At 34.1% G+C, this 20810-nt stretch overlaps 1 protein-coding gene across 6 annotated transcripts in view; it reads right to left on the bottom strand.

Annotated features, from left to right (window-relative positions):
* Positions 1 to 20810, bottom strand: part of bru3 (CUGBP Elav-like family member bruno 3) — a 725332-nt gene that overhangs the window by 169536 nt on the left and 534986 nt on the right. For 4 of the 6 annotated variants that reach the window (XM_077439684.1, XM_077439685.1, XM_077439686.1 and 1 more), the window contains exon 3: positions 7596 to 7721. In XM_077439684.1, the coding sequence (XP_077295810.1) occupies positions 7596 to 7721 (126 nt within the window). Of the gene's footprint in view, positions 1 to 7595; positions 7722 to 13002; positions 13096 to 20810 lie in introns of all 6 variants that reach the window. The other 2 variants (XM_077439689.1, XM_077439688.1) reach the window with 1 other exon arrangement.

Below are 20810 nucleotides of genomic sequence, written 5' to 3'. Positions count from 1 at the left end.
TTGTATTCGACGCGGATCCTTTATAATGTAACGTTCCGGGAATATCTAATAAACCGCCCCTACCTTTACCATCCCTCGTCGGAGGTGTCCACCCCTCGGAATTCACCCCTTAACCCCCACACAGGATAATAATGTACGGACAGCGAGGCGTGCGATGATAGTTTAGGTGTCGGGATATGTGAGAGTTAAAAAGCGTAAAAAAGTCCGAACGTATGTACTTTCATACAAGTACGTAGCCCGCCCGTCGACAAATGTCATTTAGAATTGAAATTCACGTTTTTCTATGTCGTCGGCGACATAGGAAAACTATATCGAGATAGTGTGTTGTCTCTACAATGGGAAAAGATAGGAAGAATGTCTACGTCAAAGAGCGACGCCTGCTTTTTGTCAGCGACACGTACAGAAACAATTTTATCGTCCGTATAAGCAAGATAATAAAATTTTTCCTTGTATTTAAGTGGGAAATCGTTAATGTAATAACTAAGCATGTAAAAGGAAATACTTATCGAAAAGTAACATTAGGCATATTTCAACAGTCGGGTAACAATCGTATAATATTGACATATAAACAACAGTGAAAGTATCATAAATACTACATTATAAATTAAACTGAAATTTTATGAAAAATTATTTACAGAAAGTACCTTTATATAATAAAAAAACATCGAATCTCTTAAATAAAGGAAGACTAATCGATACGTTGTGATTAGCGATTCCAATACTGGTACTTTTGTAAACTGTTTTTGTCCTAAATTTGGCGTTTGACACTACTGGTAGTACCGAAATATAATATCTTCGATTTGACAACAGCTGAATTGCTTTGAATTCAGTAAAAAATGTTTGTATCGGCTGTTTGGGTAGTTGAGTCGACATTCTACATTGTTTTTGACCTGCTATTCAAAAAATTAGTCGACATTCAACATCCTTTTTGACCTGCTATTCAAAGAAGCCTCTAAGTATAGTATATATTTAAAATCAAAGATAAATTATGTTGAAAATATCGTACTCACACTTAAGATTTCCAAACACATATACGTATGTGTATAAATGAAAATCATTTTTATGAAAAAAAATTACTTAAATTTATAAAACTTAAATTATTCCTTCCGAACAGAAATTCTTCAAAGCAAAAATTTATTAATTTTTTTTTTGACAGTCTGATCGGAAATTTTCGTGGTGTAGAAGGACTCAATACATTTTTTTTGTAATTAAGAAAGTAATTTATTTAAGTAATTGAATAAAATAATTAATACTTTATATGTTATTAATTAATTTACGGATACCAGCAGATACCGGTATTTATATATTATATGTATATTTACACCGTCGATATTTTAAGATACCGACAGTCTTCGGTACTAAGGACACATACTAACACTATCGACATATACTAGCACTACCGATATATACCGGCACTACCAACATATGTATATCGGTACTACCAGTAAGTGATTCGTATCGGTATCTTTAACTTTTTAATATCAATTAACATCATGTATGCTTATGAATTGAATGATACTTTCTTATAAGAAGATTATTTTTAAAAGAGCTCTATTTTTTTACAGCTTTTACACTTCAAAAACACATCTGAATTTATACGTTTTAATATTTTCCAAAGACACATGTTCCCATATACATTTCTTAAATACAATAAATTAATTCACACAATAACATGGAACGCAAGCACAGAAATTGGGCACAAAAGAAAATAATAAATACTTTTACGTCCAACATCACACATTTTTTATTGACTGGCCAACATGGTGACGGGGCTAATAAACACCAACAACAAGTAATAGATAAGGATTTATTAATCAAGTAATCAGCGTTGCGGCCAGCTGTAAAGGGCGTTTTACACGAGCAATAATAGTGCAGGGCCGCATCAAACGAACACTCACACAACCAAGCACACGAACACGTACAGGGGACTTGCGATTTATGCTAGGTCATTACCACGGCAATAACTGAGTAATGACATCAATATTACCCAGAAAGGGTATGAAACTATAAACCTAAATAGTGCGGAAGTGGGACGAACCGAGGGCCATGTCTCCTGCCGGCCTGCCCGTGCTGAAATATCGTCGGTCTTTACTTTTATGACGCTTTTATCCGGGCTTGATTTCCAGAACCGATCGCTATACTACCCCCTTTCCTCCCCTATGCGACACATTCGTCCCCCATCCTCTTCCTGGTGAATTAACTCGGTAATTTTTGCCATAGTTCCGCTGTCGGAAAGGGGTCTTGCCCTCCCTTAACGCATTTCTGTAACTTATGACGGGCAAATTGCCCACGTTCAGATATTTCGCTAACAATATTTAACTACTACCTGTGGTTATAGGTGTGTGTGTATGTGTAATAATGGTGGTTTTACGCTTCAATGGGGAAATCACTTTATGGAATTTTAGGGATTGAATACACAACTCGTGGGTATTATTCAGATGGATAGACATGTAAGTGGATGATTGAAATATTACGTGTGGAATATTTTTTAATGAATTGTACCGTTGATTTTACATTAAGTGAATCGCAATAATGGAATGTTTGATGTATTTATTTAATGAGTGGAAAATCACATTAAATATCAGGTTATGTGTGTATTTATCAAATACAGTTTCTATAAATAGATGAGTAAATCCGAATGGAAATTGTTTCAATATTTAATGATAATTCTTTCAAGTACACGAGGCACAATAAAGCTTTCAATTATATTGAATTAATGGAAATGAAATCCATTTAATAAAATTAAATTTGTGTAAAAAGATAATTATTTGTCTAAAATGTGATTAAAGAGATAAGAGATAAAGTAAAAGCAATGGTTGGTTACATACATAAATATGTAGATGTTGAATTTTTTTATAATAAGTTTAGATATGCAATTCGTTTAGACAGTGGTTTTGTCACAACTACCACTTATAAATCATTCAAATTTTATGATATGAAACAATCTGTTTAAAACGTACAAACAGGAGATAAATAGTGGAATAAAAATACGACATTAGCCAAAATTAAGAAATAGGTAGATGTCGAATTCTTCTATGTATGTATATCGATTTGAGAAAAATAATTTGTTTTTAAAGTGAATATATAGTTTATAGTTTTTTGTACCTAGTATAAGTAAACTATTATGCTAAAAATACATTACATATGTTGATTTAAATATCTTTGAATTACATGTGAGTAAAACGTATGTCAGCTAAATGGAACATACATGTTTTTAGTTGAAATATTATTTAATAAAAAAATACTAAAGAAATTAAAGCGGATTGTCGTTGTTTTATATTTGTACTATATTTTTGATTTATTTATATCGCAAAAAATTGTAAAAATATAATAAAATAAAATGGAATTTCATTGTTATATTTTCCCTGAACATATTTTATTGGTTGATTTGTACAATTTTAAAATTCGCTGTTTTAAGCCCGAAAAAGGAAAAAAAAATTGTGTTCAAAAGTCTCTAAAATACACTCGAGTATTCTATTGTACAAGAATTCATAAAAAATTCAGACTTATAAATGCATTTTTCCTAGTTTGTATGCACAAATACTGCAGGCGGTGGCGTCGTGTCGGACAGGTTTTTACGACCTCGCGGACGTGTGTGCGGGGAAAGCTCACTACAGCTTTTCATATTTTCGCATGGCTCGACGGAACGAGAGAGTGGGTGGGTGGGTGGGTGAGTGGGTGGTAGATCGGCAGGGGTAAAACGAGGTTTTCGGTGCGGTGGTGAGCGCGAATCATTTGCGGTTTTGGCGAGAGCTAAGCCGCGGCGCACTAACTCGTTATTTACAGCGAGCGCACAAATTACCCGCACCTGTCCGGACCGGTTTTATTGCGGGCCGCAATAAAACTGCAATAAAAGCGCGAATCCGGATTTGCATTTCGGCGATTATGACGTGCGTAAAGGGGATTTAAACGGTGGGGTGGCCGGGAGGTGCGAAACGCTTTTTGCACAATGGCCGATGCGTCGCGACGCGTTGTTAACCTGCGATGTTAATTTTAGAAATACATAATTACACATGCTTATTATGTATATGACGCAAAGGGTAATCATATTAATGCCGAAAAGGGTGAAAGTGAATTTACAACACATTAAGAGGATATGCAACTGATTTACAACAACAAACATACGTACAAACATATAGAATTCATATCAATAGTGATCTAAAAATTTGTATATACCATTTTATGCATATGAATAAAAATGTGTATTGCTTTTATGGTCAGATTTGTTTACTGTTTATTTATTTATATATAAGTATTTTAGTTTAATTATAACAAGATCTCGATATCCTTCAAGTATAAACTAAAATTACCCAAACAAAATTTGCTATAATCGTTTTCTTAAGAAAGTAAGAGTCTAGTTCAAAATAATATTTATATAATATATAAAATTTAATATGAACATTTATAAGATTCGTAAATAAGTTTTCGATAATTTTTCCTAGAATGCTGTACACACTCACATTTGTTTTAAATTTATTTTAGCCATGGTGTCATTACGGAATTGCCCAAAGGCGACACCCATGGCCAACTTTGTACGCATGTATTTATGTATATATATATATATATATATATATATATATATATATATATATATATATATATATATATATATATATATATATATACACACATATACATATATATATATATATATATATATATATATATATATATATATATATATATATATATATATATATATATATATATATATATATATATATATATATGTATATATATATTATGACAAATTTGAAATGAAATTCAAATAATGGAGACAGATGAGGATATGTGGCCAGTTTGGTAGGAACCGTTTTATCAATGAAATCAGATAAATGTGCAAACTCTGATAGGAAGCGATTGAATTTAAGTCACATAAAATATGCTGATCTGGTTGAGAAATTGCTTGATTTGAGATCGTAAATGTGCTCTCATATCTATTATTTTTTTTAATTACTTTACATTATTTTCATGCTTTATTTTGTTTACATTTTGATTAATTTTTATTTTTTATCTTTTGTTTTTTCATGAAACATATATGTACATACATATGTATATGCCTAGCTATAGTGAAGCCCTGAAGTATATCTGTAAAGCCACTATAGCTTAACTGAAATAAATAAATAAATATATCTAAGTCTGACCAGCAGCATTTAAGATCATACTCCGAATAAATTCTTTTCAATCGAGGTCAGCTCATAGGATCGAACCTGGTGACCTTTAGGTGCTTAGTATCAACAAAACTACAGAGCCACGCTGCTTGGTAATGAATTTTAAGTATTCTATTAAATAATTTTAAGTTTGTATAGGACTATCAATTGTAGTTTGACTAATGTCTGAGAATATGTAATTTCCATAATGAAAATATATGTATGTATGTAGGTACATATACCTAGTCGGATATGAGTTCACTGATATATGTATCAGTGTAGTTATTATATAATTTCACTGTATCATATATATGTATATAGATAATACTTTAGAGGGAGTGTTTGTCGAACGCGTGCATCGCTAAATATGTAGAAGCGATCCGATCCACTCACGTGGCGTACACTAAGTTGCTGCCGAGCGACATCAACTTCGTAGAGGGTCTACGGCGAGTGAAATAGGTCTACGCCAAAACCAACTCGGGTAGATTTCAACGTAATTGCGTTATCGTAGAGGGCGTACCAGTCTCGGTTCCAAAACAAACGAAATTAGACGGCGCGGGATCAAGTTTTGTTGATGACGGCCACAACCGCCCACCCACTCGCCACCCGCCTACCTGCACGGGAGCTTTTTGCTTTTAGCCGCCCTGGAAAGGGGTTTTCCCGTGAATAATAAATCGCGGAGACGCCACTTTGGGGGCTCGCTTAATTTTGCATGAGCGTGATGAAATTTTACAGTTTTGAACCGCGACCGACGAGCGAAACCGCAGCGTCGATTCGAAGCACACTCCTAGCGAGTTACCGAACGATTTGCATACTAATCGACCTGCGATTCGTTCCAGATGTGAGTATATGTATGATGGAAACTATATAGGTAGATCGTGGAAATATTGATGAAACAACAAGTTATCCAATAAGTTGTCAGACAATTTTAAAATTTTGGTGACAGTGGGTCAGAATGTGTCTATGATAAAATCGAGATGCAATTTTGAATTAAAATTTCAGCCCTGATCGTAATTCATTCATTTTTAGATGAAATATGCATGTTCTGCTTTATGGAACTAATCTTAGTTTTTAATTGTTTTGAAATCTTAAATTTTATCAATATTTTTGTTAGTAAATAAGTTCGTAAATTCAACGTTAGTAATCAATAATACATGCATACAAATTGAAGTAAATTGATACAATATATGTACATATGTATTCTGCAATATACATCTTTGTATATTCATTCTGTTTTCAAATTTTATTTTCAAAATAATGACGGGAACATAAAAAATTATGATTTTTTGAAAAAACTGCTTCCGTCATACAAATGGACATTGTAAGTGTGACGCGCTTTGTATGGGAGCTTTTGGTGAGACGGCTACTTTGAATTCACATAAATCAGCCAAAACTTATCAAAATTAGCCCAATTTAACTGTTTAAGGTTACAATTAAGCAATTATTTTATTTAAAAAATAGTAAAAAAAATTGAAAAATAAAAAAAAAAAGATATTTGAAAAACCCACTTTTTAAAATTTTTGTCGGGATAAATCGATTGCATGGAGTCGAAGAACGTTATTTAACATTCCCTTGATACAATGCAAGCTTCCCAAATAGGTCCAACATAGGAAATCCGAAATTCGCTTGTTACATACGTTCATATGGTAAACGGGCAATTTCGAAATTATATCCGGCACTTGAATTTTAATTATTAATTGACTCTTGGTGAGTGGAATTTTTAAGTGCCAAATAATCCGTGATCAAGATTTCAAAAGATATCAAGTCTGGCCAGCAGCATTAAAGATCACAAGATCGAAACCGGCACCCTCTCGGTGCTTAACGTAAACGCAACCACCGAGCAATGCTGCTGGCTATTATTTGATGTCGGAGACTTTTATTAAAGGGCTTAATTTATAGTTGTACAAACATCTAGTGTTAAGCAAATGATTCAGATTATCTTGATAGTTCTTGCATGTTGATGTAAGGATATATTTAAGATGTATTTCGATCGTATTACTTATAAGAGACGGATTCTGCTCACTGGTGGCAGAAGTGGGATCGCGCGATATAAAATTCCGTAAGTCAAAATAAGCCACGCAGATAAAAGTTGATCGCCAGCTTCTGGTTTGACTCCGGAGGTGATTAAATTTTATGGTTCCGTCTGGGCCGCGAAATATACAAACTTTTTATTTTTTTTCACAAGTGAATGGACTTAATTTATAGTTGTATAAACATTTAGTGTTGAGCGAATGATTCAGATTATCTTGATGTGAGGATATATTTAAGATGTATTTCAATCGTATTACTTATAAAAAATGGATTCTGCCACTGGTGGCAGAAGTGGGATCGCGCCATATAAAATTCCGTAAGTCGTAAGTTCGCGGTCAAAAAAAACCAAGCAGATAGAAGTTGATCGCCAGCTTCCGGTTCGACTCCGGAGGTGATTAAATTTGAAAAACTCACCCTTGCTGGTGCCATCTGGGCCGCGAAGTATAGTACACTCTTCTATAGTGCCGAATGGTGCAAAAAGCTGGCGGACATCCTCTTCAGTTTGTTGTTTGCTGAGCATACCAACGAATAATTTTCTGTCTGCTCACCGGCACATGCGAAAAAAACAAAGAAAACCAAAACATTATATTGGCCCGATTGCACCGACAAAAAAAAACACGTGTCGTATTTAATATAACATTCAAGACAATAACTTTACGCACAATAATCATTCAAGCTTGGTGGAGACAATTGACAGTATCATACACGTGATTTGTAATATGTAAAAGTATAATTTCGACTATTTTTTATTGTTATTATTAAGTGTGAATTTCACGGTTGACTTTATAACGTTTTCCTACCCGCTGTAGTATATTCTGTATGATAATTGGCTGACAACAAATGTTATGAATATGATAGTAAATAAAAAATAAATAAAATAAAAACATACATACAATGCAATATGCGTTAAAAAGCTTATGTTTACCTCGAATGTATATTATACCTACGTTTCCTGTGCCTAAATTTTCATTATAACGTACATCAAATATTACACAGTGCGTGCAAAAGGAAGTTACCTTTTAATGATCGATTTATTAATTAAAATATTTCAGAAGGTATTTTTATATATTGTACAAATAATTGATCAATTTCCCTTTCGAAATTTTTTCATAATACACTTCTATACACTTCATTATATTTTAAATTTTCAGGCATTTAAACAAGCAACTAACTATTTGTCATTATTAATGTATGGATAGGTGTTACAAACTTGAAGCATACATATGTCGATGTCCGATAGAATAAATATGAAAATAGCAGTCAAAGCTTTCGAAACGTTTTCTTATCGCTTTAATGCGATTTAGAGAGCCGTCGAAGGGATTTGTTTGCACCCAAACACCATATGTGTAGTATAAATATTGATCCACGGCTATTCATGTCTTCATTTAGCGGATAATTGGGCACCTCATGGGACTAGGGTCACCATGAGCGTGCACGATAACAATCTCGCGACCAATATTGACAACGGAGGCAAGTGTGAGAATGTAAATATATGTAAACATCTATGTATTTAGGTAGGCATTTGGATCGATCGTATCAAAATTAGCCATCCCCATCCCCGACGATATTTGTCTATACATATGTATGTATGTATATATGATGTAAGTTAACATACAGATATAATATAAGTAGTGTTTGTATTAAATAAATGCATGCTTCAAAAGAAAAATAAAACACTATAAAGAAAATTGACAGTGCTAAATTGCAACTGGTGACATGTTTCGAATTAGCTGTATCCAAAGTCGACTCTTTTTTTTTGGTTTGCGGTTGAATCAATCGATCGAATAGAAATGAAGAGTAAGTTAAGCGATTAATTCGAAGCAGTTTGGATTGATTGAGGTATCGACTGTTTGGCTATTGCTATTTCGAAGTTAAATGGTGCGTGTTAATTACCGTGTTTTTATTTGATTTTATCTTACGGTGAGCGATGCTGTATACTGTGTGTGTTTTGTTGGGAATGTCTCAATTAAAGTTCACCTGGGGATGCTAATTAGGCTTTTGCGAAAGTTTTTTGAGTTGTGAGCTGAAAGCTCGAGCATTTTATGTGTGTATATATACGATATATAACCCAGCTTTTTTGTTGTTTGTGAAACGGAGCGTTTGTGCACAAAAGATGCCGTGAGGAGGAGGTTCCATCTCACGCACGAGCGCTCGCCTTCCCAGTCCACAGACACAACTGCGAGAGATGGATGAACGAACAGAGTTTAGCAATTATAAATTCATAACTTTGAAGGAGAAACTTCGAATAGATAACTATGAATAATGGATTCCCACGGCGGGGGAAACATGACGGAGCTGGAATGCCATTTAAATGTGAACTGCGATACTCATTATTATAATACATCGCGTGCTTTCCGATGGGGTATGTGTGTGTGTGTGTGTGTGTGTGTGTGTGTAGTTGTCTCTGCATAAGTTGGGGGGTGTTTGAGGAAAAATCAGAAAAATGCTATTTATCTGAATGAAGCGCTCTGCAATGTTTGGAGGTTTCGTTTTTGCGAAAATTCCGGCGTGAATCGGACGCCGGCGACGAGAATGGAAAATGCGGCACAAAGGTTCATCCTTTCAGAGTGATTACAAATGAAACTCAGTGGTAAAATAATGGACCCAAGTAATTTGGTAAATGCTAGAGAAACTTTTTCATCCAATCTCGACGCGAGAGAGGGGTAGGGTACACCCGCCAGGGGCGTTTTTGTTTCCAACTTACTTCTTGCCGTCAAAACTTTATTGTTTGCTCTTTAATAATCTTTAATATTTACAAAGAAGCATCATTACTGTCCGCACAGATGGAAATGAAGTTTCATATTAAAATAATTCCTGAGAAATTATACAGATCTCTATGTGGAAGTGAACAATCTGATTGATACAGTCGTCAGTTGCAATTTTTTTCGTTTACGCCGAATGGGATCGTCGTGTATATGTACAAGTAAATGTCGGTCAAAAGTGTGACTAAATATTATAAGTAGAATAATGCGATTAGGTATTCAAATATCAAATCAATCAAAAAATGTAAGTAAGAATCGAAGGTTTCTTCTTTATCAGTGCCGCATGATGCAACAGCCACAGCGTCATGTATCAACACCCACTATTTTAGGAAAATGAAAAATAAAATCTATATCACTCCATCAAGCTATTTGTCTAAGAATATGCCTGTGAAAAATCAAATGAGAAAAAAACATAATGAATAAAAATAGCGATATCGTACCAAAGAATAAGTAGTCAACATAAATCACCACACCCATCGTGAACATGTGTGAGAAATAATTAAGCGTAATAATCTAGTGAGACACAAAATCAAAAAATCAAAAATGAAAATAAACATTCAACGACAGTACGATCGAGCTTTAGCTGGTGACACAACAGGAAAATTAATTCATAATTATTAATCAAAATTAAAAACAATATCAATATATAAAAATGAAATCACTACACCACGAACAACACCCTAGGGCACGAACGACATTGGAGACAACAGGAGCCACAGCCCATGGACACAGTTTTTCGGCTTACACAGACTCTTAACAATTTCCCGAATGTTGGCCTTGTAGATAAGACTAAATAAAGGAACACAAGGAAGTAGACAGGGGTGATGAAAGGAAAGGAATTTTATCACTAAACAAAACCCGACCAACCAATCAACAAAATTAAGACCACTCTAACAATTCAACATCCTCAAAGTAACCAAATATCCGACTACAGATATCATAACTTGGCTATGAAAGCAGCGAGCGTTCATTTAAACGTTAACATGTACATAGACTTTCGTGCGAATAAAAAAATCATTATATGAACTTTGCTCTGAAAGTGATATGAGTTGATGCGTTAAATTAAAAATTGAATGATTTATTTATATGTGTAATATTACGGTTCAGGTATTATACAACAGTTTTCTTTGATATGGGAACGGTCACGTGCGCGTCGCGTACTTTACGCTCGCCTAAAGGGTTAATTGCGTTCGTTTGTCGGCGTCGAGGGGCCGAAAGGTTATCAACGTATACCGAGAGACCGGTACGTGGCGATTTCCCGGTCGAGTTATCTTTAAAAGGTCGATTTATACGTGTCCGCGTCCGGATCCGGGTCGAGGTTTTATTAATGAATCGCGGTGAAACGCCTGCCAGATTTAATACTATAAATGACAATTTTTCAAGAAAATTTATTTAATTAAAAATGCTTATTTAGATCGAGGCATTTTTTTTATTATACATATACATATAATATGTAGATTGGAGTGATCATCACATTATGTGTCTCGTTGTTTTGTTGAACAGTTTGATGTTTATTAAAATAAACATATGACCCGTTATATAATAATTGTAAGTGGCGTAAGTCCACTTTTCTTCATTTCGAGAAGTATCTCGCAAAAAATTAAATATAATGTTTTGCGTTTCATAATATTTAAGAATTCTGGTGGCTTGTAATAAGTGTATTCTAGTTTTCGAGAAATTCTGATGTTCGTTTTAACGAAACGTTTTACGATCAACATTTACAACACTATGAGTGAACTAAAAATATAAATGAGAGATAATGAGAATCTATAAAGCAAATTTTATAAAATATAGAGTGGAAAAGAAATAGTTATAGGCGTTTAAGCAATTAAAATCTGACAATGCTAGGTGACGGCGAAAACGGATATTCATCAAGAAAACGCCGAAGCGAGCACAGTAGGCGAACAATGCGACCGAACATTTTGGACGATTAACGTCAGGCACAGCTTCGTCGGAGAATTTTCAAACGCGTCTAAAACGATATTTTTGCACCATCGTAATGGCGGAGGATACATTTACTTATATTGATGACCAAAATGAGCAATATGGCAAAGTATGAAAACGATCGGATAAGAGGCAAAATTTTTCAGAATTTTAATCGTAAGTGAAACATAAAAAAGGTTTGTAAAAATAATTTTGGCTTCCTTTGAACTTAAGATATTTTCATTTAAATTTAAAAACTAAATGTATGTAAGCTTATTGTAAATCATATTAACAATTAGATACAACATAACTTCTTATTGAATACTTATCTCGCAGATAAAACTCACTGAAGAAATATACTTTTAGCAGTGAAATGTCAGATCTGACATATTTGGCCAAAAATCAATATATATCGTGTATTACATTACATGAAGCTAGACGCCAAATTTGAAATTTATATATACATATTAGAGTTAAAACTATAAATATTTAAATATTAGAGATAACAAGAATCTATAGAGCAAATTTTATAAAATATAGGGTGAATTATATGCGTTTAAACAATTAAAATCTGATATGGCCATATCACGGCGAAAAGGTTGAAGATAGATTATAGTAGCTTGCCGTCACCGTCATAGACGTCACCGCACCCGAAATTGTGGATATTTGATACGCATTGTATACGATATTTTATCTCGAACGAAATGGCAGACGATACATTAACGTATATTGATGACCAAAATGAGCAATATGGCAAAGTATTAAAACGATCGGATAAGAGATATAAAAATTACCAATAACACGAAAACCATGTGAAATGCAAACGAGGTATGTAAAAAATCAGAAGTTTTTTTTTATTATGTATATGGATATGATTAAAGCGTGACACGGATACGGTCCCCGACAGGTATAAATCGACCTTGTAGAAATCGACTCGGCCGATCGGAAGCAACACGTGAGCTTTCCGCCTCGACCGAGTTATGGGGGAGGTTCGGGACGGGGACCGCGGTCATCGGCGGGTGGTGGGTGGTGGGTGGGTGGGTGGGTGTGTGGGTGGGAGGGTAGGCAATGTCAGCAGCAAGAAGTGGCCGCAACTGTGGTCCATGTACGGTGGCAGTCGTATCGTGTGGTCTTACTTGACCAGGAGTGTGGGCCTCTGGGTGGCCGGGCCGCTGGGACCTAGGAGCGCCGCCCCGTGCCCGCCGTGCCGCCCTCCCCTGCCGCGCGCTCTGCAAGACAAGAACACACCTGCAGCCTCACCCTCATCATCAACATCATCATCATCGTCAACATCGTCAATAACAACACCGTCACGGCGTCGTTGACGCCCTGGCATCGCCTCACCCTTTACTGACGGGAGGCGTCGCACAACACCGACGCAATTTCTTGCACAAATACAAGTATATAACAAGTATACACATTTAACAAGTATACACATTTAAATTTTCAAAACGAAACAATAAAAAAATCAATCAAAAAAAAAAAAAAAACGAAGATCCTAAATAGAATTTATTCGAATTTGAGTCGAGTCGTCGTAGTGTCGCCAAACTTACAAAACAGCCAATTAATCAAAACAATATATGTTGGTTCAATTTTGAATACAGACGAGTCGATGACGATCATCCTCTTCCCACAGAACAACACAATATAAATATAATATATATAAAAAGCATTGAAATGTATGTAGAGTTCATTCCACATACGAATGCCTACCCCCACTCCGCAAAAAAGATACTTTTGCGCAACTTATTTAATGAGTAGGGGTGGGCCTTCGTAAATAGACCGGCATCTATATCAAATCATACACATAAATAGTACATATAATATATAATATACATGTATATAAAAATAACAATAGTACATATATATAAATTGAAGGCGATCGTTCGTTTGTAAAATTTGATGAAACATATATGTTAAAAATATTAAAGTAAATTAGCTCATGCCGATTTATGTATGGCAGTTTAGTGAGAAGCGGTCTGTACTATTATATGTACATCTATGGATCTTAAATTATTATTGTGTACTAATGTGAAACTATTCTATTGTTAAATCATACCTTCTATAATATAATATGAAATTTCGAATTATGTATCTTTCGTCTTGGTTTCGTATTTATGTACAAGCATAGATTATATACATGACAACACATTACATAGTAATTTTGTTAGCAATATTAGCTATATTTAAAAGTGGCGAAAGTCCAATTTTCTGTTCTAAAAACACTATTTCTGTTTGACTTAATTCACTTATTTTAATTCAATATGTCCAGAATATCAAAAAAATAATAAACGTATTACAGGCAACTAGTATTTTTAAATATTGTAAAACGTAATTATGTATATGTAATGTTTTGAGAGATATTTCTCGAAATTAAGAAAAGTGGACTTACGCCAATTTCAAATAATAAACAAGCCCTCACACCATATTTTTAAGTTGTGTTAAAATCTATTGGTCATAAATTGCAGACATCCATACAAATTTTATTTTTACCTACAGATTTTTTGTAATGTTCTATAGCAATATTTTTATTTTTTATTTGATAGGCATATTCAGTTGGTTTCCGGTAATAATTCCATTCACTATTTAAATTAATATAATATAGTTAGTCAAATAAAAATCATATATACGCTGAGGGTATATGACGGGAAAAGCTAAGCGATTTTCCGCAAGCGTCGCAAATTCGAATGAATCGTTACATGGGCTGAAAATCTGTTATACAACCGGACGAAGGGTGGAAAGGGACCTGGCATGAAAAAAAGTGATCCCTCCCATTATTTTTTCGCTAAGCTCTGGGACTTGCTCGCAGCTAAGCGAAGCCTTCGTCCCGATCCCGCGGACTCCTAGCTACAAGCAGATATCTCTCCCCGGAGTGTGCCACTAATGACTCCGTAAATTGAGATAATTTTACACTGGAGTGGAAATTCAGGATGCGGCCGACAGGAACACATACAGGAAACTTTTCACTGTATATCATATATAATGTAGAGAGCCAGAGAGGGAGAGAATTACAGAGCCCGAGTGAAAGGGAGAGGATAGAACCGGAGTTGTGCCCTCGCCCTTACAACGCGTTATGTATGTTATTATACATGTATTTATGGAGTGTAACATTACATGGGATAGATGCGCTCCATATCGGATGCGAATGTGCTTGATATCGTCCCTTAGTGGGCTATTGTTTACACGTGAGTGATGTATGTATTACGTTTGCTTGATGAGTATGCTAAGTCGGACACTTTGGCCGAGGAATGCATTATTGGCATTGATTATGTTGATGAGGATCATAATTTAATACTAATAATACATACATTTATATATATCGAAAGTAATTAGTGATTTTTTCACATGCTGTCTTTAGCTTAAAATATCAGGACGATCTTTATAGAGGATAAAAATTTCAATATTATGTGAAAGACCTTTTGATAAACGGTTATATTTTTTAATGAATTCTACAAACGACTTGCTCATCCGCTAGTTTCAACAAAAGCTTGGCTTCAACGAATTTTCTAACTGCTTTGTGCTCGGGAGAATTTTTTGACACAGCTTTATGAATTTTTTGTATATCATACATGTGTTTGTTGTCATTAGATTTGACATCCCTTAAAATAATTTATAATACACCCATATATACTAACCTGAAAAAACTGCATGCTATATATAATATTCCGTTTGTTACAGACATTACTAACAAACTAACCAGTAGATTCTATGAAAGAATCACTAATAACCATACTAACACACTTGTGAAGAGTCTCGGTGATTACAACAAAATGTCTATACCCTTCAGGTATAAACACAGATTACCTAAACACAATCTGCTTTAGGTCATCGACTTTAGATAGTCTTTAATTAATATTATGTATTAGATGTATTATGAACATTTATAAGGATTGTAAATAGGTTTTTGAGCTCTTTTTCCTATTATGCTTAAGATTAACATTAGAATAATATAATACAGTGATTACTAACCAAATTAAATTAAAATTGTAAAATAGAAAATGATCAGTAGATCAGTAGCTATTAAAATAGATATAAGATGTATTGTGAACATAATTTCGTAATAATAAAAAGCATTTAAAAATCAAAAAAATCAATTAGATTTGATGACATTTATAATTATTATATGAATTTGGGGATCGGATGTTTAAAAGTTAATATTGAGAAGTCCATTTTACAAAACTACATTATATACAGAGTCACTCAAACTTTTCCTATAATTTAAATTTATAATGTACGCAAGAAGTTTGTTATGACTCTTTTCAGAGATTTGAATCTATACGATGTACTTAATTTAAAGGTTCTTATTTATTAAGTAGGATTCGATTCCAATGTCCAATCAGATCCCTCCGTAATTCTTTATTATTTCGCATTAATTCCTGTTCTACCAATTATTCCTGTAATCTTTTTTTATATAAATAGATGTTGCTCTTCTTTTAATAATATTCCACCTCATATTTCTCCACCTTTTTCTTATTCCTTTTATTGCTATAAATCTCTATTGTTTGATCATTTTTCTTATTAATATATACATTTGTATATATGTACATACATATATCCCATATCTACCATTATTCAATGCTTTCCTTCTTTGTATTTTTTTCATTGCTGTTATTAAATTTAAGAAAATGTTTTTTTAATGTCAATTTAATATATTTTTATATGCTGTTTGTTTAAGTTTTTTTTTAAATAAATAAAGGTTATATAAAAGCCATTGCAAGTATTTATATAACATATATCAAACTAATCTTGAATCAAATTTTTATTATATTTGATGTAATAAAATGAATAATAATTACTTTTCTTGAAATATGATTCATTTAATAAAATTAGTATGTACAAATTAGCGTGATATGTCAAGATGTAGAAGATTAATTCCGTAAATATATGAATGATGCTTATGGCAATAAGTATGCTGTCTGATTAAGTTATAATTTAATCAACTGAATGTTTGTAGAATTGTCTTCATATATGTAATAGAAATTAATGCTTCTCAGCATTATTTATGTGCATCTATCTACACCCAGTATATCCACTTTTCATTCTGCATAATTTAACTACTGGATCGAGGTGGGGGGTATTCCAGCTACTAGCACGTACACTTTAATCTCAACTGCTTTCGCCTCATTATTCAAGGGAAAGAATTATACACCCCGGGGTGTGATTTTTAAGGATACTCCCGGAGAGTTTGCTTCTCCCAGCCATCTCCTCTCCTTCCCCGTCCAGCCTCTCTTTAGTTTATTTTAAACACTTCTATAAACACTTTATCGCGTGTATTCGAGAGACGCAACTTAGTTGAATTATATTGTGATCCACTCACGCGAAAAACCACTCCTCGCAGAAAGCTCTGCCCGAGCAAACACGCAAAAGTGGGACGCGAAATTGATTGAATTACAAAATGGTGCAAAAGAAGCGAGATGAAACAATGGCGCGTAATCAGGGCACAATTGAAAATCATTACCGTCGAAGGGAAACTTGTAATGGCCAATCTGAAGGCGGGAACTTAGTTAAAAACTTGCGACTTTCCGTTTGTATTAAAGCTGCGTTTTAATTGTTGCGCGCTTTTTATTTGCGCGACGTGACTGGAATGTATATAACCGCAAAATCGGGGAGGGGGGGGGTGGTTATATGAATACACAGTAAGCCGTTAAACGCAAGGGGTTCATAGAATAAAGGCCCGGTTCAAAGTTAATTATTTGCATAAAGAAGAGGCAACCAGAAAGGTTTTACCAACGAAAGTTTTTGACGAAAGCAGACCCCAACTTCTTAGTTACGCAAAGGAGAACGAGGGGCGGTGGGTGAAATACAGCGCCTTTATTCAGTCAATTTTTATAGACCCGCCAAAAGATTCACGCACTTTAACAAAATTAAAAACGTTATTAAAATTACGCATTCAGGGAGGAAAAAGAGAGGGGCAAGAAGGGGAAAACTTTTTAATTGATAGTGATTAATGCCGGGCGAAATTTATCGGCAAATATTACGAAAGTTTAAAATTTTCTACCGCTAATGAAATATATGTATATAGCAATGTATATCAAAATACGATCTATGCGGGAAAACCACAATATAAATCCTAGACGTAAATTATTCTTTTAAGATAGCTTATGATTATTTTTTTAGATAGTTTTGCACATGTAAAAGAAAGAATCTTTCCTATGGCACCCAGTCCAAAAATCATCCCCCTGTAGTGTTTTTAAAGATATTTTATTCTTGTATTGACATAGGTTTGACAGTGCTCGATAACGGTGATTACCATATTTGAAAAGACGTAGGAGAAACGTCGAAATCATAAGATCGTACGAACAAGAACCTGAAGAAACACCCTTCCCAGCTAGAAGTCCCGAGGATGTGCATAGCATACGATTCAGTTTGTTTTCATCCTGAATCGGAATTTTTGTATATAAGTCAAAATATCTATGTATCCGGAATATCTTATTAGTATGATAGTTAGCATAGCTAATTCTCGATAGATGGAATTTCCGGTTTTACTGACGTGTGTGAGATCGCTTTGTACGGAATAATCACCGAACCATATGTATAATATTAACATATACCTTATTCAATCAAAGTAAATTCGTAGCTCTCTTTACTTAGCTCTATGTATATATATATATACGTACAAAGTATAGACTAGTAAAGCTTTGCCTGTTCAAAATCGAGATTTTGACTAATCCAGTATCACGTTTCAATGCTTTCTTTATAATGTATGCTTTATTTAAGTATGCATATTATAAGTATGTTTTATTAAAGTATGAATTTTTTCTGTATTTTGGAGATAATTTAAACACTCTTTATTCAATAGAACTAAAATTTTGAACTAGTTGAAATGAAATGCTAATTTTTCAAATTTATAAATCGACCGAAATTATGTAGTTCCTCCCGTTTTTAATATTTAATTTTTAGGGAAGTTGAATAAGTATAAAAAATATCTGCTTTGTATATTTATTTATTTATTTATTTACATATATACCAGGAAGCCCATACAGGTAAATCCCAATGCGCCTTCCTGGCCAATTACAAATTACAATTACAAATACAAATGCAGCATTTTTATTACAAGTCGTTGAATTGCGAGACACTGAAAAACTCGCAAATTAACGAGACATCTATGAATTTTACATAAATTTTATTGTACATCAATCATGTGGTGACATAGTAGGTAGGAAGGATTTTTAGCCAATTTTTTTTCCGGGAACCTTTTCAACAATGAAATCAGAGAAAATTGGCAAACTCTGATAGGAAATATATATGTATGTATATGTATGTATGTGGCCAACAATTCATAATATCTCCAGAATTTTCTTTTTCTTTCTTATGATACTAGCAGAATCTTTAGTAGGGCTCTCAATGTGAGTGGGATTATATAAATATGTAAGTACTGGAATAAAAATAAACTTGATTTTTTTTTGTAGAAAGTGAATTGAATTTAAAATCGTACATTAAACGGAGCTTTTGTCTTATTGGGGGCGATGTATTATTTTTCTCTTGCGTAAAAGTAAGCTACGTAATCAGATATTTTCAATCAAACAAGCTAAACTCTTCTGCCCTATATAAATACTTTCTTAAAGATTCGAGTGTACTCTCCCAGTTTGGAGATAGGCTCGAGGATAAAAACGGATAATTGAAAGCGGAGAGGCTAAACTAAGTTAGGCCCTCTCAGGACCCGACGAGGGGATTATAGCTTAGAAAGGATCGACGCTCTTGTACGAATACCTCCTCCCATCCTATCCTGTCCCTCCTACCCCAAGTCGTCAGCCCTCTCCCTACAGAAATCTAATTCTATTTCATAAAACGCTTCAAACTTGCGTGGGCCTTACATATGTTGACGCGAAACTGAGGATAACCGGTACACGTTGGCCGTATTCGGGGATTAAGCGACCCATTATTGTTTGTATGGACCGTTGACGAGGGTCTGGAATTCACAATTGAATGACACGCGATCGAAACTTCGTGTAATTTCTCGATATATGTAGTATTCTCATCGTAACGAAAAGTGAAACGCAACGTTGATCCCCCTCGCGGAACCGGGGGTATTGATTCAATGTGACGGTCGATGGACTTTCCATAAATGGAAAGTTTACGCAAATTAATAGCATTTCGAATACAATTTAAAACTCTGACATCGGCAACTTTTCAATTTATGTGTGGGTCTTATCGTCAGCTTAGTACAGGCCATCCCCTCTGAGCCCTCGACTTATAAAGCTATTCGTAACTCACTTAAAAACTTGCCCGCGACGGGCAGGGTTCTTAACCTTCGTCAAAACGAACATACAGATGTAATAAGTGTATATATGTAATTTCAGATCTGTTATGTGTGTATACGTAGTTTAAATTGCGACTTGGTTCGCCGCGAAAACAAACTTTGGGAGAAATTCGACGAAGACACGCACAATGTGTGTGTCGATTCGAAATGCGGACAGGGTGCGGCAAGGAAGCGTGCCATTACGAAAATCAATTTTCTTAGACAAAATTTTCACAAAGAAAATCCATTCCCGATTTACAGGTATGCTGCTTCGTCATGATAGGCACTTTTACTGTCCGAGGTGAAGCGAAGCGTCTCGTGAAAGGTCACCTTTTGAATGAGACGTATTATAATTTGAAGCATGCTATTTGGTATATCAGTTTTGAGTGGAGCATCAGAGACTGAGGAAAAATTTGATAAAATTTCATAAGCTGGCATTAAATTAAAATATCAACAGTTGCACGTGAGGAAATTGAATAAATTCTTTGACTTTTATCGAGCATTGACCTAAAAACTTACGAAGCTTACGGGCCTAATGTATAAATATCAAAATTTTTGTATACTATACAATATACATAATTAAATTATTATTATTTATATATAATAATATGAAAATATCTAGAAATTCAGTCAAATTTCGATGTAATAGATGTTTATCTAGACAACTATAGAATTGTTTTTGTACATACATACATATGTACATAT

The sequence above is a fragment of the Arctopsyche grandis genome, chromosome 10 (genome assembly GCF_051622035.1).
Source record: "Arctopsyche grandis isolate Sample6627 chromosome 10, ASM5162203v2, whole genome shotgun sequence".
Lineage (NCBI taxonomy): Eukaryota > Metazoa > Arthropoda > Insecta > Trichoptera > Hydropsychidae > Arctopsyche > Arctopsyche grandis.
The sequence above is the reverse complement of the archived record's forward strand: the minus strand, read 5'-3'. Positions and strand labels throughout refer to the sequence as shown.